Consider the following 24,076-nt stretch of genomic DNA (forward strand, 5'->3'; position numbering starts at 1 on the left):
TTGTAATAAATTATTTGCAGAATAAATCTATTCAATGTTAAGATTCCTAATCCACCTTTCACATAGATGTAAACTTGATTGTTTCATCTTGAGTAATGCTTACAGCTTGTTTCACTGACATATTTCCACAAGAGGAAGCCACACGAAAAAAATACTTTCCATTATCAAAACTTATTGCAGTAATGACTAAGGAGTTCAATCATCTCAGGCAAAACGATATGAACATTAAAATAATCTTGTACTACCACCAACACAACATAATGTCCAAAGGACAGAATAAATACATGCTATACCAAATTGTTTGGAAGAAATTTGTATTATGAATGACAGAAAGTCAGATGAGTTTCTTGGCAGATTTTATCACTGGTACCAAATTGCCCCTGTATAAAAACCTTACATTTCCACAGCAGGTATTTTACAGGTGCTAGTTAGCTGATAAATTTCTTTTTTGCAACTTGTTTGTGAAAGGCAAAACACACATATGCAGCTTAAATAATGAAAACAAACATAGATCAACATAGATGAAAGTCATAGTACTGGTATACTTTTACTTAGTATCAGCAATTCAGTCATTACATTCTGCTGGTACAAAAAGAAACTCAAAAATATTCCTTACTTTGTAATATTTGCTTCCAGTATCATTTTGAAAAAGTGTAATGCATTTGCTGTCCAGTCTCCAGTAGTGTCGTTTCCTCTGCAGTGAAAAAGAAGGGAAAAGTCTTCCTAGCATTTTCCACGTCAATTAATGAAAAGTTCATTTCTCAAAAGCATTGCTTCCAAAATGTGTCACTTACATTTGTAAAGATGAATTGTGAATGATAAAGATTAATTACAAGATTTTTAAGAGGACTTTATAGCTGACTTTAGGATTTTTAAGGCCACCCTCTGTTGTTTCACTAATAACCTAGCTCTGTCCAAATTGTCTAAGCTTAAAAATATAAAATGTAAGTTCAATGTCTGCATTACATTCAGCACAATTTGATACAGATGTGCTGCTAAAATAATTAAACTTTCTTCGTATATCAGTTGTAACACTCCAGGTCACTTTGGGATGCCAAATACTGAAGCCTTTATTCCTGTTTTAGCAGGTCGGAATGACAATAACTTCTTTTCCATGCTAGATCTGTTTCACAAAAGTCTTGATTCATGATGCAATAAGATATGTAGGAGCCTACTGTTGTAAGATATAGCTGTTTTCCAGTACCCCTAAGGGACTAATATTAGTTTTTACTTCCTTCAGAATGTCTCCATATTTGTCTCTATGATAATGTAACTGACATATTCAGATATTTTTTGTGTGCTGTCTCCTCTTTTTTACAAGCAGTGGTGGCCCTTGGTTATGACAAGAGTAAGGACTTTAGCAATCAGAAATACTGCAATAATTGCCTTACATGAGTGACTGCAAATTATCAAAGTATTGTTAAGATTTGATTCTGTACTCTCATATAGTACATACGATAAGACAACTCTTCCTTAACATTTCTTACCAGCGTGTCCTTGCTTGTATAGTGAACCATCCAACCCTCCTTCATTACTGTGCTACTTCTCCTTTTTGTGTGCTTCACAGATTGTACCACTCTCATTAATGGAATATTGTTGCTGGTTGAAGGGCTTAAAGAATAAATCAATAAAGGCTTTTAAAAAGAAGATATTGGACAAAAAGGAAAAAAAAAATCTTTTATATCAGAATATATATCTCTCTGTCTCTCAAATAACCCCATTCATTTTTACCATCGCTATCAGACCTGGACTGGACACCCTTTTGTTTTGTCACCCCAAATATCTCAAGATTACGAAGGAAAAAACTGTAATTCTACACCTGGAGAATGTCAGAGAACTTCTGAAGGTTTATGCACAAACACTTGAGCTCTCTCTCGCGCGCTCTCTCTCTCTCTCCCAAAAACGTTCCTAAAGATGAGCTAACAAGATGGGCAAATGACTAGGGCCTCAGCTAGAGTGTGCGAGTCATAGGTCAAGTCTGTGCTATGCACGATTCAGACCAGTACTTGATCTTGAATCTTTCATACCCTAAATAAATTTTGCCCATCAGCTAACTGTCCTGTGATCTTTCTTGAGTTCAAACACACAACAGTTATGACAGTTTACACAGCAGAAAATGCGTCAGCTGCCTAACTGTGCGTACCCTGGCAGGGCACAGCAGAGAATCTGCTGGAACCTCTCAGAGAAAGAATTTTAAACTAATACACATTATTCTCAAAGACCTAAAGCGACGTCCCGTTGCCTTACACTCCAGGGTACGCATGCTGAAAGTTTTCCACAACTCAGCTGACACACAGCAAGTCAGGAAGGCACGGAACTTGATAGTATGCCTGACAGCATCACCATATAAAATCCGGACTATCTCGTTGGAGGGGTGTAGGAAGTAACCAAGCCCACCTTCCCAATTTCCTTGCTGTCAGAGTTAACCATTCCTAAAGTATATTCTGCATAAAGGAATATGGACCTTAAACTATTTCAGCCCTAAACCTGAACACTTAACTTATTTCTGGCAGAATATCTGGAGACGCTGCATTGTACATGAAAATACAGCAGAGAGTTTTGCCCTGCTGGCAAAACTACTGGGGCAAGAACTCCAGTAAAAAAGGGCAAAAAACGCCCAGGAAAAGAATAATATCGTAAGTTTCGGCAGTCATTCTGTAAGGGCCTGCAACTCACCTGATCATCCTGTTAGACTCATCATGATCTGGATCAGCAGGATCAGCATCCTGCATTTCCCCATTGTCACTATGGCATCCTGTCATTGACATCTCAGAATCATGAGCTATGGATTCTTCCATGTCATCTATAAAACCACTGTTTCTTTCACTGTCATTGTCATCACTCCCTTCTTCCATGACCACGTCAGACTCGGCCCCAGGACTAAGGAGATCTGGAATAAAACTCCTGACGTTATTGTCTGAAAACATATAATCACAGCATTCTGACACATTTTGAGTTTCAGGAAATCTCAAGTTCTCTTTATCTCTCTACTCAGTGTGTACTGGTGAAGTGTGGTCTGTAACCAGCCACTGAGAAAACCACTACAGAAAACTGGAAATGCATCAAACCAAAATATTTTCAGAAACGCAACTTTCTCTCAAAAAATGCCAAATTCAAGGCAGAATTTCTTAATCATGGACTTCTATCAAATATTCCACAACCACGAGCTTTATTTCTGAGATCTGCTGGCAGACTCTCTAGACAGCTTGAATGTTGTGTACTGGCTCATTGGCTGCAGGCAGGCCACAGCTGCAAACTGATGCTAGAAGAGTAGTGATTTCAAAACTAGGGATTTTCATAATAATGACACTGAACTATTGGAAGAAATCCCAAGATAATTGCTACAATGTAAACTGTATTTTCAGGAAAAAAAGGTACTCCCTTTGCATCACCATTCTCTGTGAAGACTCTGCAATATGGCACAGTGATCCATAGTATTGAATAATGCTCCCAATTATAAAGGAAATAGTAAATACATATCAAAATCCTCATGTAAGATAGCATAGAAAAAATATGAAGACTTAGGATTTAACTATTTTACTATGGCATAGTATTATTAATATATTCCAGCTTATATTTAAATTAAGTTAAACTTCCAAATTTGAAGATTAGATATGCCAAAGCAAGATTAAAGTAAGAAATAAATTCTTATTGTATTTCTGCTTGTGAATGGATTTATCTGGAACACAGAAAGGAAAAGAAAACTTTAAAATTATTTACCTATGGACAGACACTACAAACAAATGAAATAAAACCAAAATTAAAAAAAAAACACACAACAAAAAAAGGCATTTTTTTGAGACTGAACCTGCTGCTATACAGGCTGTGACCTAACAGGTCAAAATCATCAATCCTGTAGAATCACAGTATGGTTTTGGTTGGAAAAGATCTTTAAGATCATTGTGTCAACCATCAACCCAGCCCTGCTAAGTCCACCACTAGACCATGTCTCCAAGTATAAGATATCTACTCATCTTTTAAACACATCCACGGACGGTGACTCAACCACCTCCCTGGGCAGCTTATTCCAATGCTTGACAACTCTTTCAGTAATGAAATTCCTTCTCATATCCAACCTAAATCTCCCCAGGCATATCTTGAGGTCATTTCTCCTTGTCCTGTCACTAGCTACCAGGGAGAAGAGACCAACCTCCATCTCGCTATAACCTCCTTCTCAGTAGTTGTAGATAGCGATAAGGTCTCCTCCTAGTCTCCTTTTCTCCAGACTAAACAACCCCAGCTCCCCTGGCTGCTCCTCATAAGGCCTGTGCTCTAAACCCTTCACCACCTTTGTTGCCTTTCTCTGGACACGCTCCAGCATCTCAGTGCCCTTCTTGCAGTGAGGGGCCCGAAACTGAACACAGTAGTCGAGGTGTGGCCTCAGCAGCACTGAGTACAGGGGAAGGATCACTTCCCTAGTCCTGCCAGCCACGCTATTCCTGATGAAGGCCAGGATGCTGTTGGCTTTCTTGGGCACCTGTGTACACTCCTGGATCACATTCAGCTGACTATCAATAAACATGCCCAGGCCCTTCTCCTCCAGGCAGCTCTCCAGTCACTCCTCTCGAAGCCTGTAGCATTGCATGGGGTTGTTGTGACCCTAGCGCAGGACTTGGAACTTGGTCTGGTTGAGCCTCATGCAATTGGCCTTGGCCCATTGATCCAGTCTGTCCAAGTCCCTCTGTCTACCTTTAGGCAGATCAACACTCCCACTCAACTTAGTATCATCTCCAAACTTACTGAGGGTGCACTTGATTCCCTTGTCCATTTCATAAAGATATTAAACAGAACTGGCCCCAGTAGTGAGCCCTGCGGAACACCACATATGACCAACCACCAGCTGGATTTAACTTCATTCACCAAAACCCTTTATGCCCAGCCATCCAGCCAGTGTTTCACCCTGTGAAGCATATTCCCTTCCAAGCCATGAGCTGCCACCTTCTCTAGGAGAATGTTGTGGGAGACAGTGTCAAAGGCCTTACTAAAGTCCAAGTAGACAATGTCCACAGCCTCTCCCTCATCCACTGGGTGGGTCACCTAGTCACAGAAGGAGATGAGGTTAGTCAGACAGGACCTGTCCTTCCTGAACCCATACTGACTGGGCCTGATTTCTTGGTTGTCCCACATGTGCCAGGTGTTGACACTCAAGATAATCCGTTCCATCACCTTCCCTGACACCAAAGTCCAACCGACAGATCTGTTTTTCCCTGGGTCCTCCTTCTGGGCCTTCTTGTACATGGGCATCATATTCGCAAGTCTCCAGTCAACTGAGACCTCCCTGGTTAGCCAGGACTGCTGACAAATGGTGGAAAGTGGCTTGGCAAGCACTTCTGCCAGCTCCTGCTGGACCCTTGGGTGGATCCCATCTGGCCCCACAGACTTGTGTAGATCTAGGTTATATAGCAGGTCACTAATCATCTCTTCCTTCATTGTGCTTCCTATCCCTGTCTTCCCACTCAGGGGACTGTGTACCCAGAGTACTACTGGTTTTCTTACTAAAGACAAAGTAAAGAAGGCATTAAGTACCTCAGCCTTTTCCTCATCCCTTGTCACTATGTTTCCCCTCACATCCAATAAAGGATGGAGATTATTTTTGGTCCTCCTTTTGTTGCTAATGTATTTATAGAAACATTTATTATCGCCTTTAACAGCAGTAGCCAGATTAAGTTCTAGCTGGGCTTTGGTCTTTCTATTTTTTTCCCTGCACAACCTCACAGCAACCTTGTAGTCCCTATCAATGTATTCCTATCAGATAGGAAAGACAGCAAGAGTTCTTCTGGGATGTTTGCAGTGTTTCAGGTACTTGAAGTAAGGTAAAATCACCCAGAGTAGACCAAATATTCCCACTGAGAAACCTTTGCCTAATTGTGTGGAGGAAGGTTCTTGACAGTCAACGCAGAGGATGCCCCAAAAGAAAACACACAATAAACTGGCTGAGAGTAAAATGGTTTGAATTGATGAAATTTCACTCAAACTGAAGTTCACAGCTGAAATGTTTGTTTCTATATAGAGAATTCTTACAATGTTTCAATATAAATTACTTAGGTGGGATTTAGAGACACATCGTACTTAATTTCTAGCAGTACCAGTCATTCAGTCATGAATGACGCTTCAGAGTGCAAGTCTCTCTCTTTGCTATCCCTACATCATTTCTTTTATCTCTATTTTTAATAAACCCACAATCAGTTAAAAATAACTTCCCATGTTTAGTGTGTTTATGAATGAGACCGTATTTGGATTTTTATTGCTTAAGCTCTTTCTTCACTTACTATTTTAGGGAAGATGCATCACAGCAGACAGACACAGTGACAATACTGTATTTTATTTACTAAGCTTGAAAACAATGTGAACCAAATTACTGTAAAAATACAAATGAGATACCAAGATGAAATTGCCTTTGATAATCCTGAGGACCTTATATCAGTCATTTAGGCTGCTTAATTACAAGTTGTACTGTGACGCTACTGATATCATACTGCAGATATTATTTAGTGGGGAAAAGCCAAATTCTGTAGATTTTAAGATGGAGGGCTTCAAGAAGCACACGTGGAGTAAGTGTGGAGCACATGTTATCACTCCAAGTGCCTCAGCACAAGCTGTCCTCACTCAGCTCTTCCTCAGACAGATCGTTACTTCCCCAGACAAACCATGACTTCCCACCAGCCCAGCATCAGATTCATGTGCAGGAGGCAAGCCAACACAAGTAGAGTGTTACTTGTAGGGAAAGCCAAGGAGAGGACACAGAGGGTGCATTAGAGAGACGAAATACAGCTGCCTCAGATAGAAAGAGGGAACTTTAAGTAGTAATTCAGAAACAAATGTAACTTCTGTTCATTTAGTCCAGCTGTCCAGAAACAAGGCTTGCCCTCCTGTCTTCTCTTAGCACTTTTGATCAATCCTGTTTTGCATTCCTCTAAAACTGCATCCATGTGGTTAAAATTTTATCATTTATAAGAAGACTGTTATCTACACTGTTATCAATGGATATCATGGTGTATGTTTAGCGCTTGGATTTGAAAATCAAAAATCAAGCCATAAAATTCCATAAAGCATCATTACTTGCATCCTGAAGAAATAATTATGTTATGGGAGGGTTAATGGTCAAGTGAGGTGTAAACATCGTAAAGATTAAAAAAAATTAATAAAAATAGTGACTCCAAAAGTCCTGTTTGAGGTTCATTGGAGAGGACATGCAGTACGGATGCAACATTACCAGAAAATCATGCACCTTATCAAGTTTCAACTTGGATTTTCAGCATCTGAAATATTTTTGCCTACACTAATTGCCATTAAACAGAAACATTTTTGCAGTAGTACAGTCACATTACTATGAGAAATTCTATGAAACACATTAATCAACATTCCCAATTTTGGAAATTGTTGATATCTCTTCAATAAAGTTGATCACTGATTTAAAGTTTGAAAAAGGATATCTAATAAGGCAACACTTTATTAACCTCAGAAGCAGTTTAGGCTGACGACTTAACAAAGTAATATGCATTAGAAACTGAACACTTCACCACACTTCTCATTCCTTATCACACAGAAAACTGACATTTTCAAGGCAATCAACAACTGAACTGCAACCACCCCTTTTTTTCTCCAGTACCGTCTGTCAAACCTACTCATACATTCCTATATTTGACACAAAACTGTCAGCACATGTATGGGAAAATGGGCAGATACTCAAGCCTTTATTTCTGGCAACTGAGATGATTAGTTTTACACCAACAGTATGCAGTGAAATTTCTTCCTGGAGGGTCTTCCAAGTTTTTCCAGGTATACTTTTCCTTCTCAGGAACATTACCTGAAAACAAACACTTTTTTTCCTCACAGATTAAAAAGCAATTTTGTGCTTGTATCAGCTTGCTTTACTTCGATATTCTGTGTTCAACCTGCTAGAATCACCTGGCACTTCTGCTGTCAACATCACCTCAGTGGCACATTGAACCTGTCTGTCACTGACACCTATTCGGACAACACACGCTCTGAATTAATGGTCTATGAGCCACTTTTAGGGTTTCTCCCACACTTCAACATCACACAGAAATACTGCAGAGGAAGGTCACTCCCAAGCAATGGAAAAATGTGTCTTCATACATGTCACAGTTTTACATTTCTCTTTTGTTTAACTGATGGTTTAAACAATGACAGAAACAATTGTTAAGGCAACTTACCTCCATTAATGGCAACTTCCCCCAGGCAGTTATTTGGCACTTTAGGAGCACAGCGTTTGTGACAGTTGAATCTACAGTCTGTTAAGAAAAAAAAAAGCAATACAATAAAATTATTTTTCTTTTTGTGTGACAATTATATTTTTTCTTTAACCTATAAATGTCAAGCCCTACCATTTTGCTAATACAAAGTTAACGTATCCAGGCAGCACTCCTTAGCCTGGCTGCATGCTATTTGCCAGTGAACAGGACAGGATGAAGACACTAGAATAGTGTTTCTCTGAGGAGAATGGAAAGTACTACTGAAGGCAGTTGAGTGCTGAACTAGCAGCAGACAAAGCACGTGTTTAACTCATCTAGGGGAGCAATGGGAAGATCTGCATGCTTGACTGCAAAGCCAGAGACTGAAGTTTGAGACTGACTACATATCAAATACTGATGACTGAAAATTTAAACAGCAGAACTCTAGCCAACAATTTTAAGTGAGAAAATATTTGTTCTTTACATCTCATAGCAATTTCCAGACAGCTTTCAGTTGAGGGTTCCTTCAATACCTCAGTTATTTTCAACATATTTTTATTTCATTCTACCTTTACTTTTTTTCATATATGTAAGTAGCACTTTATTAGATATCATTTTAACTGTTTTCTTTTGGCTTATAAACACATTTTACTTAAACCAAGTAAACTTATTAACACACTCATAAGATCAAATAGTCAGGAAAGAAGGAATAAATATACTAAGGTTGTCTATATACTTAAAATTATTAAACTTCAGAACGATCCAAAAACCAAATGAGAAACTGCAGTGCCAAACTGTAGGTAAGTATTTTTTAAAACAATCAGGTTAATATTTGCTTGCATCATTGGGATTCAAAATGAGCTGTAACAAGTGACTTCATAGAGATCTTGCTTTAGTTAAATCACACTAGAATCACATCTTTACTTAAATGAATGCAACTTTCAAGTTTTGCAGGATGATAGTTCAAAGAAGCAACACAAAGTATACTGATTGATTCTATAGTACGTATTGTTTATTTTAATAGAAGAAAGACAATTTTAAGGATCTATTTGCCAACATTATCTAACACCATAGTATGCATAATGCTTTGTTTTTATGGGCACTCTAGCTGGCAAATTGAGCCAGTAATCTAGGCTACAATGCAAGGGGCTTAATTCACCTACTTAGATACACCACCATGAGACTTGAAAGCACATTAGTTACATTGAAAAATGTTATTTTGAATTCTCATATAAGCTCATCTTATTTTATTTCCACTACAACTTCCCCAAACCCTGAACTACTGGGACTTAGGTACATGCTTCAATTTGAGCATAGGACTGTAGACTGAAAACTATGAAGGTATGAATATAGTACTTGTGATAATTATTCTGCTGTAACTGCCTGTGAGCATATGCTTGCCTAGTGCCACATAGAAGAAAATTTACACCTGAATGAAACAGATGTGAGTTACTGCAGATATACCACAGTGTAAGAATGAACAGTCATGCAGCCAGCTCCTGCAGAACAGCAGTTACTGTAATTTTGACTCCAACTTAATCCAATCTAATTGTACATGTGCCTACACCTAGACAGCTTAGTGAGGAAATAATGAGTAAGGCTACTTAGTAACTACTCAAATGCTAATTTACTAGTTTTATTATGCTTAGCTTTTACATCCCCAAAGGGTATTTACTTACCTTTGCATTGCAAACCCTGTCTAAAAAGCCCTTTGAGAAGCTTCTTACAGTACTGGCAAACTGTTGGTCTCGTGTAAGAGTGGATGACAAAAGTGTGAGGCACTTTAACCTTGGACAGTAAGATCTTGTCTAGCTGAATAGGTCGTCCAATATAGGACTGTGAATTTGATCTCTTCTCTCGCCCACTGAATGATTCTGATGGCATCTTTTGCTGTGAAATACATAAAAAGAACATTTTAAATAATCATGATATGTTCATTTTTAAAAGAATACCGTATTCAAGTATACTCATCCCAAGAACAGTAAATCAATGAAAATTAATGTGCTTTTAAACATTAATAGAACATGCAACATATCCTCAGACTGCTTTTGAAAAATTGGAACGGTATCAAACAATATCTGTGCCAACACTATCACCATACGTTTCACATTTTGGTTTGGTGAAGTAGGCTTTACTTAAAAACTATATTTTTTTAATCAAAATGAAAATATTCAATAAAGATTTCTCAGGAAAGTATTCGTGTTCCCATAAGGACACAAGCCATTTTTATCTCTCTTATTTGCTGTTTCATATCAAAGGTAACTTTGAAAAGTTGTAGTTTTTATAAAAACATTAAGAAAATTATTAGCTTGTTCTATGTGCATGCAGGTTTTTGATAGAAAACAGGTCAGTATTTTCTATCCCCTTTATTTATAATTTTTGTAATTGTTAACCTTACCACGTTTAAATTTTGCACAACAGATCACAATAGGTACTTAAATGCATCCATATAAATATATAGGAAGTGAAACATAGTCTAAGGTAAGGAATCAAAAGAAATTAGTTACCTTATTTTTTCTACTAAATTTAGATGTAAATATGGTAATTATCGCAGAAAACAACTGACCCAGAAAAATTCCTTCTCCTAAGAACTGCCTTTGAGAAACAACCAAACTACTCCCACAGTTAACATGGAAAGGAGAGAAAAGTGACAAGCAGCTTAATCATTTAAAACTCAGCATCTTCTTGCCATCAGCTGCAAATAATCTGATAACTGAAGGCTAGAAAATGAGTCATTCTCCTGTGAGCCTGCTACAACTCGGACAATTGTTTGCCTAGTATTTCCAAGGCACATTGCATTAAGTCTTAGGAAGTCAACATGAACAGGGCTTTGGAAGGCAGGGCAGAAGCCCAGCAGGAAGGAAGGATGAGTCCACACGTACAGCACAGACTGCATTGCTCAGATTGTGCAAACTACCTGAAAATGACAGCCCTCTGTACTTGTGGACAGGAGAAAGGCCACAAGAGGAGCCAGAAATACTTATGCAGGCCTCTCATTCTTGCATGTAGTGACAGTTTTGGCCCAGACTGATGATACTTAGGTCTTAGGGCAATGCATTCCAAGTTAGACATCCTGAACCTTATGCTGCGGTCAGATACCTTATCTCTGAATTTGCTCTTCAGTGTTCAGAACAGAACAAGAACAGTCACACAAGTGGCACACTATAGTTTAGCGTTAAGTATTTTCTTTTTGAATAAAGTCATTCTTTTATGGTTTGCCTTAATTCTAATCACTACCTTCAATGGCATTAACCATTACACTTTGCTTTCTTGGTCTTGAATAGAGACATTTGGGGGACTTTTCACACATAGTGACACTATTCTCTTAAAAGGTACTTCAAATGAAATGGAGTAAGAATTTCTAAGGAGAAAGACTTCTATTGTTTGCTTTCATTATACCACTGCAACAAATTAACATTTCAGTTTACTGTTCTTACCACTAGAGCTACTTCTTGATAATCTTACTCTTGCCTGAGGCACAAGAGATCCAAATACCTCTTAACATTATGATCTCTCTTAGAACCCTGTCTAATATCACCTAAACTAAATCTACTTTGTATTGACACTCTTTGCCTTCATTTTCCAAATTATTGTCAAATCAAAAATGATTTGGGCAATTGAACGCTGCTAAAAGCTTTTTAGAAGTCCAAGTTACTTATAACTAGTTTGTCTCATGCTCAAAGGATTTTAGAAAGCTGGTTTGGCTCAATTTTTCTCACCAAATGCCTTGCAGGTTTTATTATAGAAACTTCAGTAGTATTGCTGAAATGTTCTGAGACTAATCTTAGGCACTTATACGATGAACAGAGAGTGAGATGGGCTTCCCTACAGCTTCGGCTCTGACCATTGAGACGTAATGCCTAGATGCTGCCTGATCAAATCTCAGGTGTGGTAAAGTATGGGTTTGGGACAAACTATTTGCTATATATTTTGCTTTTTCAGTTTGATGGCAAGTTTTTCAGTTTTCATGTACTAGTGTAAGGTTCTGAATGATTCTGACAAAATGCTAGGTTGGACAAAAAGTGAATTGTGCATGCTCTACATTGACTCAATCCTTTCTGAATGAAGCCATCAGCTTTGATCAAATACCAAGTTAACGTTGATAAAGCTTTTTTACAGTTTATCTTCTCAAAATTTCTATAAGCCAATGTACAGTTCTAATTTTTGATGGAGTTACTTCAAATCTCACTTCACACGGCTGCTGAGTTATGTTAGACAACAGGTGATTACACCTTGGCTAATAATTGAGAAGTGTTCTGTACAGTTCAAGTAGAAATGGATACTAAAAAAAAGACAAAACATTGGAAGACCTACGGTCAGTACTCAAAACTGGTCCCTAACTTAATTTTTTAATGTGATTTTAATATTCAAACTGCTGCCTATATTTGTGTTAAAAGTATTGAGAATGCATAAGAAGCTCAATAAAAAATGAACACAACAATTTCACCATTTTCACCTCAAAGCAAGTGAAATTAAATAAGTAGGCCTAAACTCACTCTTTGTAGGCAATATCTGTTAGCTTTTTCTATTCACGGTCATATTTACAGAAAAAGTATGTCAGCTTTTCTTTGCTATTCTGAAAGTACTGGAGTGCTAGACAATACCAGCATAGCACACCATATAAGACACCAGCAATTCTTAATTTACAGTGTCTGCAGGTAAGTAAGAGGTAAAGCTGAGTTTCAGTTTCTTCCATTCTAGAAAACACATCAGCAGTCATGGATCTGGTCTCTTTCCTGCATGTCCAGGCCTGATATGACAGACTTCTGCTCCTTCCCTCTTCCAGCTGGAGGCAATGTGACCCACTGCTTTTGCTCAGAAGTAGCAAGGAAAGTGAAGCTGATGACAGAAGACTCCTGGCAGCAGCAGCCAGAGCGGTCACTCCACCTCCCCTCTGATGACTGACCAAGTGGGAGGAAGAATACCTCCTCCATCTAGTCAATGATGAGCTTCTCCTCCCAATATCTTCCAAAACTCCAGACAATATCCCTCAACTTTAACTTCCAGCACTCCCAGCATCACAGATGCTATATTTTAAAGCCCTTGAAAGAAAAAGAAACCAGGGACTATCCTGTTTTCACTGCAAAGGCAAGAATCTCTTCCATAAAGCAACTTCTTCTTCAGCCAATTAGAAAGACAAAGTAGTTTTTCCTGGTAGTCAGCCAGACTACTGACTCAGCAAATCTGGAAACTTCCCAGGAAATGATTGCTTAACTGGATTACACCATGGAAACTAATAGCCTGCGCTGCTCCAAACACTGAACAGTTCTTTAGAACAATCATCCCAGCAAGGTAATCTATACTTTAACAGCCCAGAATATAATTTTCCAAGTGACAAAAACCACGAAGAAACATGTGCAGATATTTAACTGCATGGATGTCCAACCAAACCAGTGACACCAGACACCAATTACATCCAGAGAGTTCCGTTCAACTATATCTTAAACTATGAGAATATCTAATAGAATCCAGTGTTAGTTTACCCTTTTATTTTGAAAAAAGTTGTGTTTTTTTTTTTTTTTAATTCCAAGATGGGAAAGGTGCCAAGCTTGTCCCCAACATGGGACATTCTGCATGACTCATTAGCTGATGCCTTGCTCCTCCTTCTGGTTTAATGCCTTCAGATTTTTGCAACATACTAAATCTATTCACAGTTTATCTGGTGAGCTTTGTTAAAAGCTACTCAAATGTCTATAGTAACCAGAAGCACAAAATCATTGCGCAGAACTCTGTCACCGCAGGTAGGAGACAGTCCTTGATATAACTGTTACTCCAAAGGTCATAATCCCTCAGCAGATCCCCCCGTCTGTATTTTTTACTTTGTCCAAATGCATTAAAAAAAAATCAATTAAGAAACTGAAATAAATACTGATTCCCTGGTAATGGATTCAGCTATTCTGATCACCTGGGTGAGTTTGACTGTCTTCCAGCCCCACCTGCTCTCCCTTTCAGGCACAGAAATAAAAAAAACTTTAGGGAGATGCTGGAGAGACTAATGGGAAGCAATAAAAGCTGACTGCCTGGATGCAGAATTGGCCTCTTGGAAACAAAGATAAAGAACAGCCCTGCAATCCAGCTGCACAGGCTAGCCTAAAACATAACAGATTGCTGTTTGCTTGACTACTTCTAAAGGGTTTCAACAGTCCCACTACAAACGTTCCAGGGATTCTGACAATACTTTACTGAGAAGCTTTACGTTCTAGAAGATTCAGAATTTCAGTACTTCAGTTGTGACATTTGATCATGCTGCTTTAAATTATGCTTGTGGAAACACATTCAAGACAGCAAACTTCATTCAGAAAAGAACAGAATACGTATCCCATTCTCTCCTAAACATGTAATTTTTCTAAACTGTTCACAAAGTAGTGCTAGCCTTTTGCAGGCTCAAAATTATTCCTGAGATATTAAATAAAAAACACGGGTATTCCTACATTTTTTAAATGTTTGCCTTAACAAAAGAAGCAAACTATCATAAGCGAGGGTTTTTATTTTATTTATTTGAACAACTGAGAAAAATTATGTATATTCAAAAAACCCCCTAAACAGTAACTGTCTACACTAAGTTTCATTGTCAGTGTTGAAGCACACTTACAGAAACATGCATTTCCTTCCTATACTGAAGACAGAGGATAAAGCATTAATATGTTCACATATGATTTCTTTACAGGAAGCTACTGCCAAATGAGGTACTGGATATCTATGTATACACAGGAATTGCTATGTACTTAATGCAATGGAAATGTTGACTTTGTTTTACAAATTAAACTATGTGACTGTAATTAAGTGAATTCAAAGAAATAAATCTTCAGTTAAATACACTAAAACACCACACTTAGAATGCAGTCAATTGTGTTGTCTTTCGAGGCTTCTTGCACTCCTCTTTTTAAGTCAAATATATGATTCAATCCTGCAAGCACCATAGTTAGACAGCTATGGTCTGAAAAACACTTCAGCATTATACGTGTAAACACATTGAAGAACTAACTTCAATACACGCCGTTAATATTAAACTATCCATAGATGGAAATTATTATGTACTCTATTCCTCCACTCAGACATCAATACCAGCAAACGGTGGTTTGAATGCTTTGTCTGTAACTTGCCTTATTTTGTAAAGTAACAGGAGAAGATTACTGGTTTTCAGCAGTTGTTGTGTGACTATGTGTGACTCTTCAGATGAGGGATTTCCCAAAACAAAAGCCCTTTGCTGACACAGGAGTTGTTAGAGACAGCAGGCATAGAAGGGCCTATATAGAACAAAGCTTTTTTTCTGCATCTTACAAACATAATTTTCTTCAATAATGTTAGGTTTACTCTGACCTTGTATTATGTGCTTCAGAATATTTAGTAATAGATTATTTTCACGTGTCTTGCACTACTAGAATGCCCACATTATAAGCCAGACTCAGCAACTCAGTTGTGCCTACTGCATAGAACTAATAACAAAGAAAAAAAGGCACATACTATGAAAAAAAAAGTTGGCATAGCCAAGGTACAATTCAATACAAAATCCATCAGAGAATCTTTGTACATCTCTGGTCCACACTATCAAGTACTAGTATTGCCTTCCCCCCTCCCCAGTACCTGTGTAAATGTGTTGCATCTGATACTATCTCCATACTTCCCTTACCAAATCAGGAATAACCAGCAGGCCTTTGAGCTTTACCACAGCCACTGGTTCAGAAAAGCTTTGGCATTTGACAGAAGTCTAGACAAACCAGCTTGGTGAAGCTTGTCCAAAGAGGGCACATGTGGGGGCAGCAAGATGTTACCAGTGCAGAAAACCAAGCTTATATACTAGAAGGGAAAGCAACATTGAATATGGAATCAAGAACGGTTCAGGTTAGAAAGGACTTTAAAGATCATCTAGTTCCAATCCCCCCGCCATGGGCAGAGACACCTTCCACTAGATCAGGTTGCTCAAAGCTTCATCCAACCTGGTCCTGAACACTTCCAGGGTTGGGGCATCCACGACCTCCATGACCTCTCTGGGCAACCTGTTCCAGTGCCTCACCACTGTCACAGTAAAGAATTTCTTACTAATCTAACCCTAATCTAAATCTATCCTCTTTCAGCTTAAAACCATTATACCCTATCCTATCACTGTACTCCCTGATAAAGAGCCCCTCCCCAGCTGGAGCACCTCTGCTATGAGGACAGGCTGAGAGAGTTGTCTTTTAGCATAAAGAAGAGAAGTGTGCAGGGAGACCTTATAGCAACCCTCCAGTACCTGAAGAGGGCATACAAGAAAGTTGGGGAGGGACATTTTAGAAGGGCATGCAGTGACAGGACAAGGTGGAACGTCTTCAAATTGACAGGGGGAGATTTAGATAGCCTTTAATATGGTTTAATATTTTAACTTATGGTACAAAAGTAAGGAAAACTAAAAAATGACACCTTAAAGAATGTAGAATTAACTTAAATTCCTACTAATATATGTAACTGTCAGTGTCAGATTCACTAAGTTCTTGATTCTCAGTTCTGTTCAGTGCATGACCCTAGGTTCACCTGGTGAATCTGGCACTAGACCAATATAAACATTACTTAGGATTAATTTAGTTCACAGTCTATACTTTACACTTTTATTACTTTTAAATACATCTAGATTCAAGACCTCACAAAATTTCCAGGAACACTCCCCAAAACACCATAGGGTATTTTTTAATTAAACAAATGATCACAGTGGAAATAAGTTCCTATAAGATAGAGAGAAATGTGCAGTGTACTTCACTGGAGCAAGGAAGGATAACTTGGGGTGACAAGAACAGAACGTAACTATGAGTGGTATTAATTCAGTTTTAACTTGAGTGTCTTTCTACACAAGGAATTGCCTCTGAGGTTCTTAGGTCTAATGAACTCTAGTCTAGCCAGTAGAAAAGGACTCTTACTAATTACAACTGGCTTGAGGTATGAAGCTGCTCTCAGCTGCAACACCCTAGCTCTTCTTTAACCCTCCTCTTAAGGGCTCCTTTTTATCCAGTTCAGTGAGTTGGGGAGACATATGAGGCTCTACAGGGACTGGAACTGGGAAAAGGAGATGCATCATCTGTCTGAGTGTGGAAAAGCTTCATACTTTGGGAATTTTTGAGTCAGTGGAAACAAGTATTCCTTAATGCAGTAGAGTAAGAGAAAAGAACAGCTGTTATAAGAGCTGAGTACAAGGGAAGAAAGAGAAAATGGTGATCTACAACTGAGACAATTCCCTCCCAGAGACTCTATTGTCCTAGTTCTGCAAAATCACTTTTCTATATATAGCTGAAAAGCCTCAAGCCAATTTTGCTTATAACAAATCTACAAAGGCAGGCAACACCTGGTGCTTTGTATTACATCAGTGATATTTAAATAGTCTTTTAAACTAAAATTATTTAATTTTAAAATTATTTAGTAAAAAATAATTCTTCAAACAGCAAAGATAATATGTAAGTAACTGTAGGATTCCACTTCCCTGTGCCCTGTAAGACACAGCATTCATATTTTAAACCTAAAGCTCACCTAGGCTTTTCCTGAGAAATCACTTTCAATGTGGCTATAAATTACTGTGACACATTAACATTCATTGCTTGTAGAAAAATGAATAAAACATACCAAAATAATGAAAAGCTATATAAAAGCAAATAGAAATAAAATTCTATTATGTCATATAAATGTATTTTAAAGTAAAAACATAGATTGTTAACATATTTATTTTTTCTAAAGAAATAATTTTGGTTTTCCTCTGAATATCTCTATATATTCATTTCTACTTTTTATTACTGTTAATTTAGGGTAATCTGTCACCATCCAGACTCATGGATTCATCATTTTTCGTATAGCACATACTTACAATAAAATTATCTTAGCTATTACAAAAATCCTGTTCTAGATATGCTTGTTTGTATTGTTTTATGTGTATTCTGTGTAGTTGTAATTCTGGAGCATATTATGACACTGAGGCATGCTACATAAGAATATATGTGATTTAGGAAGAAATAAAGGTATTTCTTTTGAAGAGATAAATATTTAGACATGCTAATCTTCATTTTTGCATAAGAAAATATTCCTCAGAGTAACTATGTAGTATACCTAGAAAGGAAAACATTTGCAATGCCTTCTCTGGCTGCATCTCAAATATATGCTGCAAGGGAAAGATGCCAATATTTCACACTTTCAAAAACTTTTGAAATTTTTAAATATGAAACTTCTTGGGAAGGTCCATATTGAAAGCCAAAGAGAACCATCTTTGCCATGAAGTACCAATTAAAAAAAATTGTACTCTCATTTAAACTTGATACTCATTTCATATATAGCTGTAAGTTAGTTGTACACTGTTTGTGTTTATTTCCACAGAAATACAGAATTCTTGACTTTTTTTTTTAATGCAACCATATTCTGAAACAAAAACCTCCTACACTGCATGGGAAGTTTACTGCTGCTGAGCACTTAAAGGTCAAATCTGTTTAGCTTAAAATAAAATGTTGATTTTCTACATTACTCCAGTAAATTCCCAATGTTCTGAAAGTGAGGTTAAAATTTTCTTCCTATGTGTTATGACCAGTAAAAATGTCTACAGTCCAACCAATGACTTCTGTCATACCTAGGAATTGAAAAAGCCACTTTTGTATCAAAATACTTTGATAGTAGTTATTTTTACTGTTTAGTGTAAGAATCATGACCTTCTCTCTGGAATCTGTGTGACTTTCACACTGGGTCACTCTTTCTAAATGAAAAACAAATGGTCTTGAGTTCTGAAGATTAGAATATACTAATCTGATTAAATTCTTGCATTTCTTCACATTGACACTAATAAACATGACAACGTTCCTGACAATATGTTAGGGAGTAAATTCAGTACATACCTCATAGCCCGGGCTAACGGGAGACTGAGACAGAAAGTTCGAAAGAAATGAAACAGAACAAAGAAATTAGGGAGAGAAAAAGGCAGAAAATAGTGTTACTTTAGAAGAAGGCATGAATGTGCAATTATTTTAGTGTCATTCTATCTTATAGAATAGAATGAAAAAGAATTGCATTTGAGCTTTGACAGGTAAAAATACATAGCGTTCTCTTAGTGCTATATGATCACAGCATTTCTGTTGATGAGTTTTACACTAGTAAGTTAAGAATCAAAGAGAGGATATTATCCAGATTTTATTATTTGGAAGTAGATTTTTTAAAGCTGTACTCAAATATATCCCTCATTCAACTTTCAGCTCAAATGAAATGCTTTATTGGCTAATGAAAACATTTTTACCCAAACTGAATCTTTGTCTGTTTCTGGTGGTTGTCTATGAAAGGATAATTAAAGTACCCTCTGCAGGATTCCACATTATCCTATCTCAAAGATTTTTTTAATCTCATAAATTAGGGCATACCTCTTCACTTCATAAGTGGCATTTTTCCAGAAGCCAGACTTATAAGCTAAATTTAATAACATGAGCTAAAGTTGGCTTCTTTCTGGTTCACACAACATTCCCAAAGAGAGGTTTTATTTTGTTTACAATGATTCAAGTGCCACAACTATACTAATAACAAATAGCACAATTTTTGGGAATGAGGATGATGTTTCTTAGTATATTCACACAGACTGTTGAAAAATCAAACCCATTCCAAAGTACAAGCTTTGACTGGTACCACAGTATACACTGCCATAAAATTTATCTCACAAGTACTGCAGAAGAATGGAGTCCAAAGGACAGATCTGATACAGAAGAACTGACTGAGTTTACGCACACTTGAAAAAAACGAATAAAAAAATTGGAGCACATTAAATGCAAAAAACCTGAAACAAACCAAAAGAAATAGAGAAGCTACATGTGAGAGTACTTCTGAAAATTTGGTAAGCAGCACCATGACTTCTTGAAATAAAAGTGAAATCAGAAAGTTATTCCATTTTTCTAGGCTAATGCCATCCTTGTACCTACTGTAAACACATTTTCTTTGTGCCTGCACGTTTGTGTGTGCATGTGTGATATTCTGAATCATGAGCGTGGGTAAAATGACAATTGCAAGTTACTGGAGAAGTATTGCCTGCAGTACACATAAAACCCCCTGTATTTATTCAACTAGCAATTTTAATATTTTCAACAGTTTTAAAATACACATTTTTCCAAAACAAGTACTTCATGTAAGAATGTGTCATCAAACAACAGAGTCATATAATTAAAAAAGTTTTCAAATTGCAAATATTTGCTGTCTTGTAACTGTACAGCGTAGCGCATATTTATAGAGCCTACACCAGGACGCTCACTCACATAATTTTTTTAACTAGAATTCCAGAAACAATTCATAACTAGGGCCAGTCTTCCTCAAAATTTATCTGTCTTGGTCTGAATAAGTCAACATTTATGAAACAACGTGCTGAGAAGTATGAATAATCTATAAAGATTTGTTGCCACAGTTTTTGCAGAATTTAAACACTCTACTCATTTATGCAGCTTTTCAATTAAAAATACAGATCCGTAATGATAACCTTAATTTCCAAGTAGCTTTAGGCTAATGATAATCAGTAGCATAAGTACATAATTATGGTTCATAGATGGTACTGCATATAACACCAGGTCTACATCAGTTGAAATGGTGTCCTTTTAGTATGTCAAGTTTAATATGTTTAATATTCTAATTGAGAGGAAAACATGATAATTGTTGTATGTACTTATAAATTCTTTCCTTTCTTTCAAACCTTAAGGTTTTCAAAACTTTCCCTTAGGAGTGGATTAATCTACACACAGTGTAAATTCTTAACTATTCAAGTGTATTATGACCATGAGTGTTAAAAGGAACAAGTATGCCAAAGCTAGATAATGGTGATTTCTCCTACCTTTTTCTGAACACTTGGAAATACACTAAATACAAAGGCTTCAACTAATTATCTGTAGCTTTGACTATGACAGATACTATTTGATACTGTGGTGTTTGAGACACACTGTTCCCCTGAGGCAAATCTTTCCTATATTATAAACCAATGGATATAATGGTCTAACACTGGAGAAATTCAACTTCTAGTTCCAAAGAAGAGGCCCTTCAAGATGCAACCACTCTCATAACCATGGCTGGTAGTTTTAAACCTTTAAAATAGCCTAATTTCTTGACAAAGAGAGGAGACTTCTGGGAGTATCAGAAGTGCCACATACCTTAAACTCACATACCTTAAACCCACATACCTTAGGATGGTGACCTCCCTTTTACGTCAAGACGCCTTTTCTCACATCAAGACTGTGTAATTTTCATACCACCCTCCTCTGTAGTCTACAACAGGCAAAACCAGATCCTATAGCACTAAATATCATTGTTTCTTAGCAGGAATAACCATGTAGCATAGCTAGGGTATTCCATACCAGAAGGGCTTCATCCGGCATGCTGGGTGAGGGTTCTGCAGAAACTGTCCGAGTAGTGCTGAGTCCTGTTAGGGAAACATTTGATAGGCGCCTTTTCCGTACACCACTGCAGTTGTTGGGGATTTTAAATGCACATCTCTTATGGTAATTTAGACCACAACCTGAATAGGGAAATTCAAAACCATCTTATTACGGTTTATTACTGGAAAAAGCAAAGAACTTGAATTTTTTTTTTCTCCCCAAACCAATAAGAATTCAAAAACACCACTGTTATTTTTGATTAAACGTTTTTACTCCACTCTACTGGTTTGGCTCCTATATTCTACAATTTTTTTGAGAAACAATGTTATAAGCTTTGAACAGCTGTATCTATAACCGGTGTTTTTTCTTTGTTTTTTTAAAAATCTATGGTCTCAAAGTGCAGGAAATTTCTGTGATGGGAATCTGGGAGGTAAGGCAGTCGTTCACTGTAAATGGTATATTCCATAGGATACAGTCCACCAGGAGTCAAACAGTTGTGGCGAAATATGAAAAGATAGCTATTATGACCTCATATGGGCTGACAGTATTTCAGTTAAATTATCTGAATTAACATGATGTAGAATGAGAAAGAGACTCAGGCTCATAAGTGATGTGCAAGACATGGAGAATCTTTTCATAAAAATACATATAGACCATTTTTGCACACTTCAGGTTACAGAGCAAAATCTAGGATGCCTCGAAGCAGTCAAAATTATTAATTCTGTAATTGGTATTTTGATAGTTCTTACTGCCTCTACCTACTGTAATTTTTTTCTGATGCCTACCAATTTAAAAGCGGCATTAGAGACAGCATGCATAGGTGGAATGAACAGGCCTCTTCTAAGAATAAAAAAATCACTTCTCACTGCAGCTTACCTTCACATTTGAGTCCCTGCCGCACCAGCCCCCACAGCATTTCTCCACAATGGTCACAGAAGGCTGGCGCTCGATACGAATGAACAAAAAGAGCATGGGGCCGGATTTGGAAGTCTTCAAATGTAGCAGAAGCTGTAACAAGGTAATTCAAAAAATTAATAAAATCAGTAGCGTAACATACTCTTTGTTTATGTGGTACTTTATCACAGAACAAAGCAAAACTCCTTTTGGTCACTATGATGATGAGCTTTGAGTTTTCTATTGGTCATTGTATTGCATTTCAAAGAGAAAAAATTATATACCATCATACTACAATTATCATTGGAAAAAGGATAAAGCCACTTCTACAAACTCACAGCAATAACTTCTCTGAGAATATTTCTGAAATAAAATACAGGAGGATAATAGCATATCAAGCATTTATCAGAAATTGCTAGAGTTCTGTCAATTGCAGTGAATTTTTAAATACTCTTTTTATAGACTTGACTCACTACACCTGTAGTTATACATTCATAAGACAAACTAATATATTCATTACAGAAACATTTTGTTAGACAAGTAAAGGAAAATGTATCAAAGATGAGACATTTCAGCTGACCACTTAGTATACCTAACCTATATTAGTATCACTGAAGCACGTTAAAAAGTCTACATTAGAGTTGAAAAAGGAAATGTAATTATATGCCCAGAGTCATGAATAAAGAAAAAAAAAATCACAGAGTAGTCAGGAAGACTGTTGCATATTTATATAAGTACCAATCCTTTCAAAGTGATGTGGAGCTTACTAATATAACAGTTGCCAAAGTAATGAGGCCTCGTTAAAGGCACTAGTGTAAACTACAAAAATAAACAATGACAGTATTATAAACAGAAGCAACCAGTACCATAATACTTAAAAAAATATGCTTTAATGAAATAATTTTTCTTATTAAATGTCAAATGTGTATCAGTCTAATGAAAAATAATATCTATCAAATGTTGTTAAACATTATGCAAGTATGCAAACTGCAAACATTTCATCTCATTCAGACTGCCATTTAAGCAGTTAATTTAAGTTTGTGCTTATTCTCCACAGATATTAGTATGAATGAATCAGGTATGTAGTCACTTTGTCTCTCAACAGAAATACATTCCTGATTTGCAGTTGAGAAAAAAACCACATTTTTCAAATGGTTCAGTTCAAATTAATTCCTAAAAGAACCAAATATCTTTAGTTCCTAGCCTGCTCCTTGTGTATTAATGAAAAGAGGACCAAAAATGTGCATACCAGTCAAGGAATGGTTCTTAACTAATGAGAGTGGACTACAGATAAAGACCTATGAGCTGGACTCAGTTACTTCTCTGCACAAAACTGCTACTCTTAGGAAAAACTTTTCCAAAAATATCCACAGAAACACATTTCTAGTCTAAACCAATTTCTAGTCTAGGGATCTTTTGAAGTACTTGGAATACCATCAGAAAGTCGGGTCCAATGAACTCAATTATTCTCTTCCTAGTTTTCATAATAAGGCATGTTAAAAAGCTTATTTAATTCATAAAATTAAGACTTTATAAAACAGCCCAGCATGTTAGAACATCCTGAATGTGAAATAAAACAGTTTTATATTTATTAAACAATATTAGGCAAGCCAATTTTTCCAGCCTCAAAGGCTTCCAAACAAACTTGTTCAA

At 37.0% G+C, this 24,076-nt stretch overlaps 1 protein-coding gene across 2 annotated transcripts in view; it reads right to left on the bottom strand.

The window, feature by feature from the left end:
* The window catches only part of PRKD1 (protein kinase D1), a 132,477-nt gene that overhangs the window by 21,337 nt on the left and 87,064 nt on the right, over positions 1–24,076 (bottom strand). For both annotated transcript variants that reach the window (XM_069858371.1, XM_069858372.1), the window contains exons 3-9: positions 22,406–22,537; positions 21,509–21,669; positions 9,875–10,085; positions 8,178–8,255; positions 2,677–2,890; positions 1,488–1,611; positions 617–694 (exon numbers count right to left, since the gene is read on the bottom strand). In XM_069858371.1, the coding sequence (XP_069714472.1) occupies positions 617–694; positions 1,488–1,611; positions 2,677–2,890; positions 8,178–8,255; positions 9,875–10,085; positions 21,509–21,669; positions 22,406–22,537 (998 nt within the window). The remainder of the gene's footprint in view (positions 1–616; positions 695–1,487; positions 1,612–2,676; positions 2,891–8,177; positions 8,256–9,874; positions 10,086–21,508; positions 21,670–22,405; positions 22,538–24,076) is intronic.

Source organism: Phaenicophaeus curvirostris, chromosome 5 (genome assembly GCF_032191515.1).
Source record: "Phaenicophaeus curvirostris isolate KB17595 chromosome 5, BPBGC_Pcur_1.0, whole genome shotgun sequence".
Lineage (NCBI taxonomy): Eukaryota > Metazoa > Chordata > Aves > Cuculiformes > Cuculidae > Phaenicophaeus > Phaenicophaeus curvirostris.